The sequence below is a fragment of the Doryrhamphus excisus genome, linkage group LG9, assembly GCF_037039965.1.
Source record: "Doryrhamphus excisus strain RoL-2023G ecotype Guam linkage group LG9, RoL_Dexc_Guam_v1.1, whole genome shotgun sequence".
Taxonomy (NCBI): Eukaryota; Metazoa; Chordata; class Actinopteri; order Syngnathiformes; family Syngnathidae; genus Doryrhamphus; species Doryrhamphus excisus.
In genome coordinates, this window is record NC_136365.1 from 6,542,536 (window position 1) to 6,560,371 (window position 17,836).

The following is a 17,836-nucleotide window of genomic DNA, read 5'->3' on the forward strand; positions in this document are numbered from 1 at the left end:
ACAAGTGATGTTGTGAACACCAAGTGCAGGCAGCATTGCAAGGTTTATTGTGTGCGTAAAGCACTTAATGTATAGTTCCAATCCTGCCTTGCTCGCTGCCGCTTCTATATTACGTATATTATCATCCACAGCTTTAATCATTTTGTGACAGCTCTAAACAATTTTGCAAGAAATATGGACTTAATTAAAACAAATACTTAAAATCCAGTGAGGCTTTCATACTTACTAACAAAAAAAGAAAAGAAAGAAAACATGTACGGGAATGTGCATTTATTAAATTAGGAATACATGGTAATAAATAATACAGATCATAAGAAACTATACCTCAATGTACCACAGAAACTAGTTAAATAAATGAAAACGAAATGGCCGAGTGTTCTGTCTATCTTGATACAGCAGTGTTTTACTTTGTAGCAAATTCATGGAAATAAATATCACAGATTGAAAATAAAAAAAGACTGATAAATTGTAACCGATATTTTGTGGATTCAAGCGTGCACACGTAAACAGAGCAGAAACAGAACGGATGTAATACGGTTGCTTCTACTTCCACTGAAAATCACAAACTACTGCTTTTCTACTTGGACATCAGACATCACATCTTAAATGAAAATCACACAAATGCACAATTCTCACGCACAAAAAAGAAGAGAACCAGTAAAAATCAGTAAAATCGCATGTCGTTTTTGGCATATTTGTTCACTACTGCATGACAGTAAACATTATATGTATCAATGATATGGAATCTTGTAGAATGCTATTAAAATGGGGGGAAAGACCTAAAAATGACTGCCGCGTCTTAAAAGGATGCAGACATTGGACACTGAAAGAATGCTACCACCAAGTGGTAGAGAGGAGTATGTCCATTTTAAAAAGCATTACTAGTAATGTCTTCTAAAATAGGACACACACTTCTTCAAAAACAGCTATATAGAATGGATCATTTCAGAAACCATTGCCACTTTAAAGGAAAACTGCAAGAACACGTTTTTCCCTTGAGGCCACACGCCTCATGCTGGCAGTTTTTCACTTATTATGCCTAGAAAGCCCTCTTAAAAGAAAACATGAAAAAACCTCCAACAATGTTTTATATCCATGCTGTAACCATGTAGTAACATTATATGTTCATGATAACATGTAATACTTAGTGGTTTGGCTTGACTCGCATCTTGCTAAGTTTACTCGATTTCTTCTGAAAGGGGGCCAATTATACTTTTTTCACTTTTTTGACCTATAAATGTTGTTAAAAAGTTGTATTCTCAAGTTAAATGATGCCAAAGTCATCTAGACTTCCTTATATGGGCTGCAGACCTAGTATATCCAGAAGTCATCAGGAGCACTTAAGAGTGTGACCAATCACAGTGGAGTGAGCGTACCTAGAGGAGGGCGGGGGGGTGGAGAAAATTAAACAGTCCTGGAAACAGTGGAAGGTTACCATTTGTATGATGACTTTTTTCCCATATTTTTATTTTCTCCTAACCTTCATTCATTAATTCTTTCATTTTCTACCGCTTATCCTCACAAAGGTCGCGGCTGTGCTGGAGCCTATCCCAGCTGTCTTCGGGTGAATTTTACAAAAAGTATGTTATATTGCTTGAGCTGGAGAGGAAGAACATGCAGTGTGGACGCTGTGTTCGTCTGACACACAGGTAGATAACTACTGGAGGAGAATGCAGAATAAAGCCAAAAGCATGGGAAAATTCTGCCCACAATGCAGACTACCAGGTACAGTCTGATTATATTGTTTCATTGTACAGTTTGATCTATTGGCCTCGGCAGAGGGGTGATCTACATGATAAATAATGTTGAATTGGAGCAACTGGACTTTATTTTTAACTTCTTGTTCTTTGTTGGACAAGTGGTTAGCACGCAGGCCACACAGCTAAAAGACCCGAGTCAATTCCACTCTTGGCCATCTCTGTGTGGAGTTTGCATGTTCTCCCCGTGCATGCAAGGGTTTTCTCCGGGGACTCCGGTTTCCTCCCACATTCCAAAAAAACATGCTATGTTAATTGGTATGAATGTGAGTGTGAATGGTTGTTTGTCTATATGTGCCCTGTGATTGGTTGGTGACCAGTCCAGGTTGTATGCCGCCTCTTACCCAAAGACAGCTTGGATAAGCTCCAGCACCCCCATGACCCTCGTGAGGATAAGCGTTAGAAAAAGTATGAATGAATGAATATTCCTTGTTATTTTGCACCCCTCAAATTCCAACTGCACTGTAATGTCTACATCAAAGGGACTGTTGCAACCGGCTCAAAACTCCAGTGCAAGTGTGTGTTACCTTATTTGAGAAGTTTCCGTTTCAATTTTTTGGCAAATTCCGGTCACCGCTTGACATTGAAGAGTGATGGTGGGTTCCGGAACCAAACCAGCTGAGAACCACTGCGTAATATTGCTTTTTGCCATTCCAATTAACCAGCTGTCTTTCGTTTGAATCACACTTTAAACTGTTATGAGCAATGGAGGTTGTGTTCAAAAGACAGTAACTTAAGGTAATTTTTTTCCCCAGCATACTTAAATGTAACAAATTGTACATCCGAATTAACCCTTTAGTGCCACACATACCGTACATTGTGCATCCTCTGGGATGTCCCCTCCTGCCACCCAAAATGTGCTGCTTCGTGAACTGTCATAGCAACCTTGAGCTCTGCACACGGCACTTCGAACGTACGCACCACATCAAACTCAAACTCTTTTAAGAGTGAGTGATAAGAATACCAAATTCATGTTCGCAGTGTCCCTGAATGCATCTCGCCTTGTAATGACAATGTGAAAGGATAAACAAACTGAGTTGGAGATACATACAGGTTTTGGAATTGTACTGCTGTGTGTGTTTGGGTTAGAATGAAATTTATGATTTATAAGTGCTGCTGTCATAACAGAGATCTTGCTCAGGTGCGCATGCGTTAATTACACTGAAACATTTAAATTAATTAAAGAAATTAATTAGTTACGGCCGTTAAAGCATTATTTTTGACAGTTTTAAGCTTCAATGTGTAGTGTCAATAGTGCTACTTGCCACAAATGGCCACGAGTCTGCACTTTGGACACCCCTGTGCTAAATATTTAGACAAAATAAGAACATAAAAACAGTGAGACAAACTGTTATTTACAATGTCCGCTATGACTGGGACGCTAACTGATGAGAGGGCTATATCTTTCAGCACACGACTTGAACTGGTAAGTTCAGCATTGTCCTCAGGTAAAAAATAAACGAGCATCTTGCAAGTCCTCCTCGCGATGTCGCACATTCCAATTTTTTCAAATGCAACCCAGGCCTTGATATAAATCTGTTATTTATCCGCTCCACTGAAGTCAGAACGGTCAGGTCGCATATGACGTGTAGGTCACATGTCATCAAATGGCATGGTTGACCATGCGAGACTTGGATAAAGGTACTCACTGTTGTAGGCAAAGGTTATTCTTGTCATTTGAAAATATGACAAAACAGAATATTGTATATTTAAAAAGTGTCAGTGATGTTCCACCACTGCTGCCACCCACACACGCTCCTCGGAACAGACGTCGCAGTAAATTCTCCATGAACTGCCATAGCCAAAATGTTCTCTTCCTCCCTAATCTCCTACGCGGAATCATTTTGTTATGAAAATATTGACTCCCATTGTATTCTCGAATTTGTCACAAACGCATTAAGGACAGCAATCGTTACATAATGTTGTTTTACACATCACTTTTTGCTAATGCCCAGCTCATTGCCACAACTTCCACTACACACGACATGCGAGGTATGATTTATAACCTAGCATTAACTTTTTCACACAAGCTATACAGCAGCTCCAGTAGCTAGCGTTATGTCTCAGTGGCCTGGGGTGCTGTGAGCAAGGCACTGTGTCACTACGCCAGAAAAGTACTTCCTTAGTGTTAGCTCCTACAATAATGCTATAGCTCAGGGGTCTCAAACACGCGGCCCGCGGGCCAAATGTGGCCCGCAGGACACTAGTTTGAGGCCCCCGCCTTGATATGAAAGTTTAATGTTAGTGCGGCCCGCGCAAGTTTGATATGGATGCTGTATGGTATCATGTACCCAGAAAAAAATATTACGTTTGATTAATGTTCATGTTAAAGGTTAAATAACTGTTAATAGTTTTCCTCCCTATTCGTGTGGAAGTGGTACGTTTTTGGCTACTGAAGTTTAAAGGAAATAACTTGAAGGCTACCGTTTAGGTCGCTAGCTCTCTAGTTTGCGAGTTAGCATGTGTCTCGAGACCCCGCAGTTGCGCAATATGTTGTAAATAAAAAAATGTATAAATGTGACTATAGTCGTGTTTTGTCATGTCTACAGGGCTCTAATAATGCTTTGTTAATTTTAATCTGAAAAAAATAATTTGTCTACCCACCAACTATATGTGGTTTCTTAAGTTTTTATTATTTGCCATTTTATTATTATTATATTTATTTATTTATTACTGATTGATTGATTTTCTTTATTCTTGATTTGTTTATTTATTTTTCATCTTATTTTGTGTAGAAAAATAAAAAGTAAGATATTTGAGAACAGTGGAATGTTTTATCAGAGCTTTTCTTGTAGAAAATTGGAACCAAAGCGAAGTTTTTTAAATTTTTTGGTTTTTAATAAATGCGTTTTTTGTTGTTTTTTTTTTTTGGAAAACCTGATGCGGCCCAGTCTCACCCAGACCCGAGCTCCAGTGGCCCAGTAAATTGAGTTTGAGACCCCTGCTATAGCTTGATTCATATCCAGGTCACAGCATGTAAGTGGAGCATTTTTGGCGGGTTTTGGATTTAAATTTTTTTTTTAGAGGGCTTTATAGGTGAAATAGGTGAATCCTACATTACCTGCACTGTCAGTGAAAAAACGGCCAGCACGAGGTGGCCATCTAGAACACAGAAAAAAGACACATGTCATGGGAAACATTCCAAAAAAGTGCAGTTTTGTTGAATTAGTTCTGATTAAAACATGTCAGTGCAGAAAATACACAGAAAAGTAATGACTAGGGATGCTCCAATCAGGGCTGATCCTCATACCGATCCTCATCAGTGAAATAGGAATATCGAACTGACCAAAAAATAGGTAGCCGGTAATTATTAAAATGATGATTTTTTTTCTCATGTGTCCCAGAATCCCTGTCTGCACCCCTATTGGCTATATAATATGAAAAAGGGAACCATATAATCCGCATTTAGACAAAAATATTCTGCTTAACTGTTTCAAGACAACATAAATCACTCTTGAAAATTAAAGAGGACTTTAGCAGCTGCAATTATTGAATTCAATTATTTTGGGGGTTATTTGCCTCGCAGTCTGCCTGTGACGCATATAGGGCAAATGTTGACCAACCTTTTTAGCTGTGTAAGCTGCCGTTTTGACTGATTATTAATTATCGATTGATACTGATGGGTGGCCGATGGATAGCAGCATCCCTAGTAATGACTAACATTAGCTCTGAGATACATGATGATAACGTTGCACAGCTTTACTAACCTATGAGTACTGACAAGGCATTGGCAGTCTTCAATATCATGGCACCATGACTCTGGGTGGGACACCCAAAATATTTCCTTATTTATTATTTACTTACTTACGTAACAGGGCATGGGATCATAAAAAAATAACAGTAAATGACACAGATATGTACATATCGGGAGTGATTTCTGAGCATGCGACCATGCCAGTAATGTTACTATACTGTAGATTGATGTACTGCGTCATATCGGCGTTGATTACAAGTTGCTTTCCTGGGTGTCATTGGAGGACACGGGATGCAGGCCTCCGTTCTCATGGAGTCTCTTGGCACGATAAGTTTCATAGTGAATGTTATGAGTCACTTCTTTCAGGTCCTGTAAGTGAGACCTGAGGAAAAAAGGTCAGCGCTTTTGTTTTTCTCTCATTTTTTTTATTACAGTTGTATTGTGACAAATGTACTATATTTTTTCAAACAGTGGCCAAGGGCATTTCAGCGTGACATACGAGCCAAACTCTACTGCCCAGTTCCTCTTAAGGTATATGTTATGTGTGTTAATATGGCCAGTTCATAATATCTCAATGGCCGGGTGTGCTGATATGAGCCAAACTGTAATGCGAGGAATTAACAGTGTTCTCAAAAGGTCATGTCTCCTGTCCCTCATTAAAAAAAGGAGGGTTGAACTATCGACATCCCCAGTGCAGGCATTACAATAGGTGGTACTAGTCGTTTTTTCCTGATGGTGAAAAGGAAGGCAGTTTGGCAATTAACTGACACATATTTTTGAGGGGGAGGCCACTACTTGAGGACATGCAGTACACTGTAGAACAGGGGTGGGCAAATATTTTGATTCATGGGGCACACTGAGTTAACAAAATTATCTGGAGGGGGGGGCAGAACATATATTTAACACACACACAGACACAATTTTATGCTTAGAATTTTTCTTGAATTATTTGTCTAATTTTATCTGTAAAAGTGTTATACTATCAGCTGTATGTTCTCATGTCCCCTTTTTTCAGGGGCACTATAAACATGGAATTTAATTTTACAGTTTTGTTGTTTTTTGTTTTTTTTTACTAAATAAGACATCCGATTTGCAAGTCATGTTGCCAGTTTGTATGTTAAAAGTTGAAATAGTTAGAAAGCAACTGGCGGATTCAAACGCTTGGTGTGCCACATGTGGCCCCCGGGCCATAGTTTGCCCACCCCTGCTGTAGAACATCAAGACAGGGTCTCATGCACTAAAAATATTCCACGAGTTAAGCATTTTAATGTCGTCATAGTAAAAAACAAATAAAGCAGCTTTACCTGATTAAGAAGTCTCTCAATTGAGCAAACTCACAGTGGTTCATGTTTTCCACTGCAAAAAAAAAAAAAGTCAAATGCCAAATCACCTCCAAAAGCATCAATAATAGCTTCTCTGTGGGAACGGCTATAAATGGTCAGCAGAAAAAAAATACAACTCACCTTCTACAACTCCCCATGCTGTCTTTCTCCCCAAAACACGCTTGCCATTCACTTGATATTCTTTGTCGCTGCCCACCACAGCAAAGGGCATGACCTCCTGTGGACATGAGACATTTTCCAAACGTGAAATGGAGCGCTGAGAAGTCGTGGGGTGCAAAGTGCATCACTTACTCTGATTTTGTCATTGTCACTCTTGTCCTCCATGTCCTCGTCAAACTCTTTCTGAGGGTAAAACTCTACTCCGTTCATCTCCAGCTCCTTCTTCACCTGCGTTGCAAAACGCAGGAGTAATTATGTGTTATATGTTAATAAAAATGGCTATTTAAATTAATAGCCATGTGAAAAAGGTGGGTCCAGCTGAAATATTTCAGTAAGATGACTAACATATTACAGTATAATCATAGCATATATCATTAAAAATGTGTGTTTTTCATACTTCAATGGGCAACAATATGCACACGATAGAATATTTTCAATGGTGCAACACTCACCCGCTGTTTGAACTCCTGTCTCTCCTCAGGGGTCATCGTGTCGGCCTTGGCTATGATAGGAATGATGTTGACAGAGTGACTCAGGCGCTTCATGAACTCCACATCTAGCTGCCGCAGTCTGTCACACAAATGGAAAAAAAAACGAGATTGTAACTCTCCATGCACATGTACTAATCAGAACGGCAGCAGGAGGAGCAGATAATTAATTAAGCTGCCATGTCTCGTACGTCTCATTGGCTCTCTCAAGTCTAAGCAGTCGGGGGATAAAGCTAGGAAATATGCTGTTTGAATTCACACTCAATGTCTCAATTTGATGTGATGTGATGTGATACGCTAGCCATTAGCCATGACAAAGATGCACTTACGAGTGTCCTGTGGGGGAGATGAAGTACAGGCAGCAGTGTACTCTGGTGTCAGGGATGCGCTTCTTTCGGGTAATGTTAACCTCCTCTTTAAGGAACTTATCGTACTGCTCGTTGATGTACTTGGAAATAGGCTCCCAGCTGGGGAAACAAATAAAAAAGCTGCATTAAGCTACGATTGATAGGGCTGATCAACTAGAGATAGTGTGAAAAAGCACAGATCGATATCGAACGATGCTTTTGGCTTTGTTTGGCTTGAAATAAGCTATGAAAATAAATGTTACAAAAATAAGTATTTCTATTTTGGGAAAGTAGCTTTCAAAAGAAAAACCTTGCTGACCCCTAATTTAGCTGTAGTATATTTAAACATTGACGCCGCATGTATTTCACTCATGGATTATCTGGATCGGTATCATCATCGGAACATCCCTACTAAGTAGCCTCCTTGTCTGAAAGACTACACAAAACAATGTTGTGATATGTGATATTCACCCACCAATTGTCGTTATTGATTTGGTCTCCAAAACCTGGAGTGTCAACAACAGTCAGCTTCATCTTTACACCGCCCTCTTCGATAACTGTACATACAAAGAACAAGAATGAAAACATAACATTTCAATCTTAGGTGTTGGCTGGTAAATATATATTCACTACAATATAATATATATACTATAATACACAAAAATTTTGTTTTTGCTCCCATTTTTCATGAGATGGACTCAAAGATCCTCAAAAATTCATTCTGGATAAACAATATTACCATTTCTTTCAAATATTATTCACAAATCTGTCTAAATGTTTGAAAGTGATCACTTGCCACATCAAGATGCCAATCTGACATGATCAGTGCACAGGTGTACCTTACACTGGCCACAATAAAAGGCCACTCTGAAATGAGTGTCACACCTGACCTTGAAAGCCCCTACTGTACTGTACTGTACATGTAGCCTGCTGCTCTGTTATATGAAAAGAGAATCTGCAGGGAGGAAATGAGTCCATGACAAAAGGTCAACCAGTGTGATGTTTCTTTCGTAGGCCTGTGAGAAAATGTCAAAACTGCCAGATCAGAACGTTGCTTGGGGGGTTAAAAGAAGGGGATCCAGTCCATACAGGAATAAACTACGTCCTCTAAAGACTTGCTAACGTGTGATGTTGAAGCTTTAGTCAAAAACGCAGATGTTAGTTGCATCCTGAGGGTCTCCATGTCCTCCAACCATTACTGTCAGTATTCATGGCATTGTGCAAAAGTAATTTACATCAACCTTGGTGTAACAGAATTAAAAATAATTAAATCTATCCAACAGCCATGTTATTGGGTTTTCCTCAGTGACTCAGCCTGTGTTGTACGAGCGTTATGTTTGTCCATCTGCTGCCTCTATTGGGTCTGTCTTCTCTTGCCAAGAAGCAAGTATTTGAACATGGGACATTATCATGTCTGGCTGGAAATGGTGTAAAATATGGATATGGCTTTGAATCACAAATGTGTATGATAATGTACAACAAAGCCGCACATCTCTAAAATCACAGAGGCGGATGCTTAATGATGGTCTCATCACTTTTCTGCAGGAGGCACACCATTGCCAGTAAACTAGGAAAAAAAAAAGTTTGCACACCACAATGTATCCCTCCAGACACCCTGCAGTTATCAGACAAAAATATATATGGTTGTATAAATTCATTCATTCATTCATCCATTTTCTACCGCTTTTTCCTCACAAGGGTCGCAGGGGGTGCTGGAGCCTATCCCAGCTGTCTTTGGGCGAGAGGCGGGGTACACCCTGGACTGGTCGCCAGCCAATCACAAGGCATATATAGACAAACAACCATTCACACTCACATTCATACCTATGGACAATTTGGAGTCGCCAATTAACCTAGCATGTTTTTGGAATGTGGGAGGAAACCGGAGTACCCGGAGAAAACCCACGCATGCACGGGGAGAACATGCAAACTCCACACAGAGATGGCCGAGTGTGGAATCGAACCCTGGTCCACCTAGCTGTGAGGTCTGCACGCTAACCACTCGACCGCCGTGCCGCCCCAAATTAATTCATAAAAACTGAAAAAACATTTTTCACACATGTTGAGATGTCAAATCCTGTTGGAAATGAAACTGTAACCTGCATTCTGTGCACAACACAACTCTGTGGTGATGGCAGATGGAGCACTGTGGATAAAATGTACAATATCCTACCTACAGGTGGGATACAATTACCCAAACCACTCAAGCTTGCATGAGCTGGCTAATGCATTTTTGTTATTTCATGTATGAAGTGTGTGCCCAAGCATTGAATTTCTTAAATGTACTCACCATGAGACACCGATTTGATCTCCACAGTCTTGGGGATCTTCTCATCGCGTCCCCACCCTGCACTCCTTCTGCTCACCTGGGACTTGAACAATGTGTTCACCAGAGTCGACTTCCCGAGGCCACTGTGACCTGACGGTGGAGAAAATGAGATGCAGAGATGAACAAGCTGGAAAGGGATACTACAAGAGTTGACACAGGTGAGATGGACACTAGCCCGGCTGACTTTGAGCCAGCCAATCACAGGACACCTATTATCATATATTAACATATATAAACATTCACACCTCCTATTAGCGAAACAACATGTATCTATATAATAATTTCTAGTATTATCAGTGATGTGTGGTCAGGGGATGCGTGATGAATCTCTCCTTCCCTTACTCTTCCATATCCCTCCTCCCTTTTCTAACTTTCATTCCTTTATGACAGCACTCTGTTGTATAACACCTATGATGGCGCTGGTGTGGAATCATCTCTGCATCATACTTGATGGTATTCTTTTCTTCTTGATTTTCATATAGTTTCTAGCCAGCTAGTAGTTACCTGGTGTGGTGTAGCACGGTGGTAATACACTAGTAACGTAGTTCCATCTGTGCAAAAATGTTAATAAAAATAATGTTGCTGTAGCTTGGTTAATGTGCACGCCACATTATATTCACTGTGCAATATCTTAATATCAATATTAAGGGCTCTAAATGCAATATACTAAGTTCTATGTGAAGTATTTCCATAATGCCTCATATTAACTCACGAGCAAGATCATATATCTCATCTTGTTTCATATTGTCTACATACTGTATTGTATATAACTCTGGGAAAAACTGTTGATTTTTGTTAATACTTGGGTTGTTTATATTGTTTATTTTTCCATATTGTGTATTTTTATACTGCTTAACTGATTTCTGTACTCTTGCTGCGGTGCAATGCAAATTTCCCCACTGAGGGACGAATAAAGGCATATTTTAATCTTAATCTTAATATGCAAACAGATCGTTGTTGGCGCTTTATGGCTTGAGAAGGAAGGGCTGGATGTACTTGGTACACAAAGAAAAGATAAGAACAGAAATGTTTTTCAGTTTGTAAAAAAATGAATGAATGAATGGGTCAAAGAAGTGAGTTATTCCTATTTTTGGTGAACCTCTTAATGAGCAACCAGTATTACCATAAAACAACACCAAAGGGTTCAGTGTACTCACTACATATTCAGAGTATTACTGTTTTTGTTGCATTAAGTTGTATTTCTACTTGTTATCACATTTCATATCTTTGCCATAGGTGGTAACCTTCTGTGGTGGCATCAGTTACTTCCTTTCATGCTCACTGAGCTAACATCTTCCAAGTTTTAATGCTCTCGTGCAAGTTTTTGTGTGACTGTATTCCCATTTGACACACTCACCCACTACCATGATGTTGAAGTCAAAGCCAGTCTTCATGGTCTTCTTCCTCATCTGCTCAATGATGGTGTCAATACCGATGTAACCCAGCAGAGTGGACCCCCCGCCACTGGTGCTGTTGGAGGTGTTGTGACTATGACCTCCACTGTGTCCTCCAATGTGAGCACCTCCGTGACCCACACCGTGAGTTCCTCCATGGCTCGGTCCGTGACTCCCAATGGGAACTGGGATGGCACTGGGAGGCGGAGCTGATATACCCCCTCCTCCGATGCTCGGCAACTGGGGTGGGAAGGGGCTTGACGGGGAAGGAGCGCCCACATTGGGGGGCTTGGCGGGGACAGCCGGTTTGGGTCTCACTTCTGGAGGAACGATATCTGACATGTCTGCAGAGGACAGTGAGATGAAAATGATATTTCAGGACAATATACAAAAATATACTGTCACATGTCAGAAGTAGGCCAGTAGAGCAGATACAGGAAGTCACCTACTTCCTTGGGATGCTACTACCAGAGACTTTTATGCTTTTATTCTATTATATTATTTGACACATTTAGTGTCTAGTGATGCAAATATAAGACACTGTTGACCTTATAATGTCCACTACATGAACAAAAGTATTTCTACCCTGGACCCTTTGCCGCTTCAACAGCTTCCACTCTTCTGGGAAGACTTTCTATATGAAGTATGTCTGTGGGAGTTTTTGTTTTAACCAGTTTTTGCCTCCAAATATAGTTTTCTAGGTTATGTATGTCAAATGGGGCGGCACGGCGGTCGAGTGGTTAGCGCGCAGACCTCACAGCTAGGAGACCAGGGTTCAATTCCACCCTCGGCCATCTCTGTGTGGAGTTTGCATGTTCTCCCCGTGCATGCGTGGATTTTCTCCAGGTACTCCGGTTTCCTCCCACATTCCAAAAACATGCTAGGTTAATTGGCGACTCCAAATTGTCCATAGGTATGAATGTGAGTGTGAATGGTTGTTTGTCTATATGTGCCCTGTGATTGGCTGGCGACCAGTCCAGAGTGTACCCTGCCTCTCGCCCAAAGACAGCTGGGATAGGCTCCAGCACCCTCCGCAACCCTCGTGAGGAAAAGCAGTAGAAAATGAATTAATGAACGAATGTCCAACATGGGGCTGCAAGGCGGTCTAGTGGTTAGCGCGCAGACCTCACAGCTAGGAGACCGAGGGTTCAATTCCACCCTCGGCCATCTCTGTGTGGATTTTGCATGTTCTCCCCGTGCATGCGTGGGTTTTCTCCGGGTACTCCGGTTTCCTCCCACATTCCAAAAACATGCTAGGTTAATTGGCCACTCCAAATTGTCCATAGGTATGAATGTGAGTGTGAATGGTTGTTTGTCTATATGTGCCCTGTGATTGGTTGGCGACCAGTCCAGGGTGTACCCCGCCTCTCCCCCGGACCCTCAGCGGTAGAAAACGAATGAATGAATGAATGTCCAACATGTTCAAAATAATTCACAACATGCTGTTCTCTAACATAACAGTTGTACATATCCCTAACTTTTTGTGAGTAATATAAATGATGGGAAAAGTAACCAATTCGAGTTTATCTGTGGTAGTATCAGTGCAATATGCCATAAAAGAGGCAGAAGCACACCACTAAAGGTGTGAATAAGTACACTACTAATCTACGCTGAATCAACCAGTGTTAACAGATGGTAAATACCGAAAAAAAAAAAAGACAAGTGATGTCCAGCCTGCAGGCTTCCACATGGAGCTGCATGCTGCCATATTTTCACTGCAGCCCCCTTTACATGATGCAGGGCATCCTGGCTGTGGTTGTCACTTTGATTTACAACATACCGAGGTCACCCATTTTCTACACGCATTCATTGCCACACAATGCTAGTATTTAGCCATCCACGAGTCTAATGAAATTAAAGCAAGTTACCACCACATGATGTTACGTCTGCGACCTATTTCTCATTTATTTTAAAAATACATTCGGATATTCTGTGATAGTATAATTAAAAGACATGAGCTTGTGTTTTATCTGATTCAATGCAGAACATGAGGTTCTCTTCCATCTGTGTCGGCCCTATTGTTTCACAGATGGCTAGCAGGCTAACAGGCGGCAAACGCCGCTAGCTTAATGCTAACAGCCGCTTTTCACTGACCTGTAGATGTCTTTTTAGGCCGCTAAGGTCCCACAAAAATAAAGATGTAAATCCAACACGGAGGTGGCGATATGAGCGGATTGTTGTGGGTACCTCTCCTTCTCTCTAGCTGCGAGCCCTCCTCCCTTTCTTCTCCTCCGTTACCTAGGCAACAAGAGGAAGGAGGGCGTGGGAAGATGCAGTGCGCCTGCGCATCAACACCATGCCTGAAAGCTACTACTTTAAGGTAAGTTTATTAGGACTTTAGTGTCAAAACTGCGTTTATTAACACTTTGAAGAATCCCTATATTTTGTATTGGAACAAATTAAAACATAATCATATCCCAACAAGATCTTTATATTTGTCAACTAACCTAAACTTTCTGCACTCATATAGCTTTATAAGGTTTTTAGATTATATTGTTAACTCCAGAATGGAACTGCAGTATGTTACAATAATTTTACTTAAGTAGATTAAAAATATAACTATACTTAAAACAAATGGAAATTTTGAGGGCGCACGGTGGAATTGAATTATTTGGGGGTGGGTGGGTCAGGAGATCGGGAAGACCTGGGTTTGATTCTCCACTTGGACATAGTGTTCCATGACCCTAGTGAGGATAAGTGGCACAGAAAAATGGATGGATAGTTATTTGGACAAAAATTAAAAAAAAAAAAATGAAAGGAGGCCATCTAAAATAACATAACATTTATAAAGCTATTAAGCTATGATTGAAACAAATAACAGCAGTTCAAGGACAATTGGGCCTGTTATAAGAGATTAGATAAGACTCGTATTGCTAGTATTGCCATGCTAGTATTTTGCCATATTTTGGTCGTTTTAAGCATTACTGGAACATTCCTGGGCGCATTGATTTCACATAGCATCATAGAAACGAACACCAGTGTTAACTTTTCCACACTTTTCCACTTTTCCAAAACAAGCTATGGCTAGCTTTTGAGGAGTCCCATTTTTAAGTGTTTTATTCAGATGCTGTATTAACCTGAATATAAGACACTACAACTTTTAGGTTCTCAGTTAGTTTGTGAATGGCACACTCTCACTTTCGCACACTTACACTCTCACTTTGTAGCTGTGACTTACAAACACCATTTAAAAAAGTTGCCAAACAACAGGGAAGGTATGATGCTAATTTTAAGATAATGGTTCTCAATGAAGCAGATTCATTAAACAACCATTGAGCAGCTAAAAAAATCTGATATCCTTTTTATAGCAGTCTACCAGCTGAGGGGTAATGAATGATCGTCTTATATTTGGCTCAAAAGGGTAATTAATAACTTTGACTGTAATCATGATTCAATCTGAGTTTCAAATGCTTAAAATTAGGATGCAAATTTTGACAATAGATTAAAAAAAAGAATGCCTAAAATTACAGTTATACTATAATTTACATGAGTACTGTATGCATCATACCTTGTATGCATATTTCAGCTTTGAATCATTTTCATGGGTTCCTTCCTCTGCTTTTTTCTATCCTCTTCTAGTGTCTATGTGTTTCTTGAGACCAATCACTTGTACACATGTCTCACCAATGTGTCTGTTCCCTCACTGATAAGCGTCATCGTCTCATTCCCACGCCCCCTTTTCTGTTAGGGCCTCAGAATGTGTTTTTGGGACTCTACTTACCCTCATAATCTGAATCATGGTAATCCAGGGTGATGTAATAATAGGGGTCCTCCTCTGTAAGACTCTTTGTTGTTTGTGATGGTCCAGTAGCAAAGCTCAAGGGATGTTCATGCAGTTTTGTGGTCGTTTCCAGAAGGTCTGGGTCATCTCGGATCATATCATTTGCAGGCAAGATGGCAGGTTTTACAGCAGTGTGTTGGACCAGACAAGTCTTATATGGATTTCCTCTGTACTTGCACCCAGGAGCTTCCTGTTTCTTATCATTGCCTCTTGATTGACAGCTGTGATTCTTCCAAAAACGGCAAGACTGGCTCACTTCATCCTCAACATTAATCCGAGCCTTAGAACAGAATATTTGCTCAGTATTCAATGTACTTGCATTCAACTGAGGGATATTTGATGAAAATTCAGGTATCGTCCGTCTGGCATCATCTTTGGATTGTCTCTTGATTTGTGGGATTGCGGGATCCTTCCTCCTTTGATCACTCAAGCACCCTCTCCTGGTTTGCTGAAGTGAGTTTTCAGGAATCATCCGCCAAGGTGTGTTCTCAGAGTGCACTTTCTCATAACCCATGCTCCCTTGTTCTTGCATATTTGGCTTTACTTTGGTGATAACAGTAACATCTGCACTCTTAAATAGACATATAGCTTCTTGTTCAAGTGTATCCGCTTTAATGTCTTCTGGAACAGGCTGCTGTAAACTCACCTCCAGAGAAGTTGGAAATGCATTCCGTCTGGATGATGGGAAGAACATACCTGCTTTGGCCTCGGTTTTGACCATAAATGCAAAGGGAGAATGGCTTGGATTTAAGTCACGATGGTCACATGGAGAAGTGTTTGTGTCAGCAGTCGGAATGATGGAGGACTTTTTTGCAGTCGGATGTTTTGCAGTGCGTTGTGCTTCGTTCTTCTGAAGGTGCGGACTTGGTTTGATGTGGACAGAACAACCAGGTCTAACAGATCTGGAGCTGAAACTGAGATTGATAGTTAAAAAATGTGCACGTTATTTTAAGTCCTTTGAATAAAGTCACTACTGTAAAAGGTGCTGCTTGCATTGAATCGGAAAAAGTAACAACATCTGGTAGCCAAATCTAACAATGAAAAATTGAAAGCCAGTAGTATAAGTTGAAAATTTAACATGAAGTATTGCATAGATCATATTAAGATAAATGTGTTGTAAAATATTTTCAATGTGACATTTTTAGTCTTTAGGCTTTAGTGTAGCTAACGATAAAGACTATTCTTTGGAAATTTGACCTAAAGTCATTCATTCATTCATTCTGTCTTCGGGCGAGAGGCGGGGTACACCCTGGACTGGTGGCCAGCCAATCACAGGGCACATATAGACAAACAACCATTCACACTCACATTCATACCTATGGACAATTTGGAGTGGCCAATTAACCTAGCGCGAGGAGAACATGCAAACTCCACACAGAGATGGCCAAGGGTGGAATTGAACTGCAGTCTCCTAGATCTGTGACCTGCGTGCTAACCACTTGTCTACCGTGCAGCCTATAGTAATTTAACACAGTCAAAATGCATTGAAAATCCCCCCAAAAAACAACAAATGTAACAAAATGTCCCAAGAACCTCACATAAGCTGACATACCCGTCAGACGTTGACAGTTTTTCATGGTTTCTTTCATCAAGGCTGAATGAAGGGATGTGAATCACTTTCTTTTTCATGACAGGTGATGAAAGACCAATGCAGGGAGACATAGGGCACAGAAGATGATGACGATCTTTTGGTTGTTTAGAGGATGCTGACACCCGAGAGATTAGAGGTGACAGACGGTCAAAAACATTCATTTTTCTTATGTTGGAGAAATGAGATGGAATGAGACCTGATGAATAAAGAAAAGAAAGAAGAATGATGGTTTATTTTCCATGTATTCAGATCCTCCTGTAAAGGAGTCAATATACAACAAAATCTGTACATAAAAGGGAATATTATCAAAAGAAATGTGGAGAGGGAAACACATTATCCGGTGTTACTGTGTCTGAGTGATTGTATATGAGAAAATAATTACAAAAGTACACAACAAAAACTCAACAGTTACTACTTCACATCTTTGTCCTTCTCTTATTATTTAAAATTGGTAACTTATTTCATGTTGAAGAGAGGAAGTGAATAATATACACTTAACAAAAATATAAACACAACACTTATTTTTGCTCCCATCTTTTATCTTTAACTTTTTGTATCCACGCAACCTGTCCAATATTGTTCATAAATCTCACTAAGTCTGTGGCACTGAACATAAACCACCCACCCCACAGGTGGAACATGTCAAGATTGCAAAGTGTGCCTCATGTTGTTGAATGTGACCTGCGGAATGTTGGTTCATTTCTCTTCAATGGCTGTGCAAAGTTGCTGGATGTTGGCATACGTTGGAATACGGTGTCGTATACGCCAATGCAGAGCATCCCAAATATGCCCAACATCCGGTCATCTGGTCAGAACTGGTATGAAGGATCTTGTCACTGTATCTCTGTGCATTCAAAATACAGTAAAGTCTCGTTATATCGATATTCTCGGGAGTCGAAAAAAATACCGATATAACCGTACTATCCATATATCCGATCCTGCGCCGAACTGCA

At 40.3% G+C, this 17,836-nt stretch overlaps 1 protein-coding gene and 1 long non-coding RNA gene across 4 annotated transcripts; one reads left to right on the forward strand and one right to left on the reverse strand.

The window, feature by feature from the left end:
- Positions 1-255: 255 nt before the first annotated feature.
- Positions 256-13,778, reverse strand: septin3 (septin 3). Its single transcript, XM_058085766.2, has 10 exons — positions 13,606-13,778; positions 11,475-11,855; positions 10,079-10,207; positions 8,264-8,345; positions 7,771-7,908; positions 7,406-7,523; positions 7,086-7,181; positions 6,915-7,011; positions 6,756-6,807; positions 256-5,833 (listed from the first exon to the last, which is right to left on the reverse strand). The coding sequence occupies exons 2-10, from the start codon at positions 11,851-11,853 to the stop codon at positions 5,704-5,706; spliced, it is 1,221 nt and encodes a 406-aa protein (XP_057941749.2). The 5' UTR covers positions 11,854-11,855; positions 13,606-13,778; the 3' UTR covers positions 256-5,703.
- Positions 13,779-15,255: 1,477 nt separating this feature from the next.
- On the forward strand, positions 15,256-17,236 carry LOC144899861 (uncharacterized). 3 transcript variants are annotated; one of them, XR_013628192.1, is made up of 3 exons: positions 15,256-15,400; positions 15,476-15,772; positions 15,923-17,236. It is a non-coding gene; the product is annotated as an uncharacterized LOC144899861 (long non-coding RNA). The 3 variants fall into 3 exon arrangements; XR_013628193.1 differs by having other exon boundaries at positions 16,927-17,236; XR_013628194.1 differs by having other exon boundaries at positions 15,514-15,772.
- The last annotated feature ends 600 nt before the right edge of the window (positions 17,237-17,836 follow it).

What these genes read in the sequence shown, in the direction of transcription:
- septin3 (XM_058085766.2), bottom strand. Translation starts at nt 11,853, where the DNA reads ATGTCAGATATCGTTCCTCCAGAAGTGAGACCCAAACCGGCTGTCCCC. An exon ending in GATCAAATCGGTGTCTCATG is followed by an intron (nt 8,346 to 10,078) that starts GTGAGTACATTT and finishes TTGTATGTACAG; the next exon opens with TTATCGAAGAGGGCGGTGTA. An exon ending in CAAATCAATAACGACAATTG is followed by an intron (nt 7,909 to 8,263) that starts GTGGGTGAATAT and finishes TTGTTTCCCCAG; the next exon opens with CTGGGAGCCTATTTCCAAGT.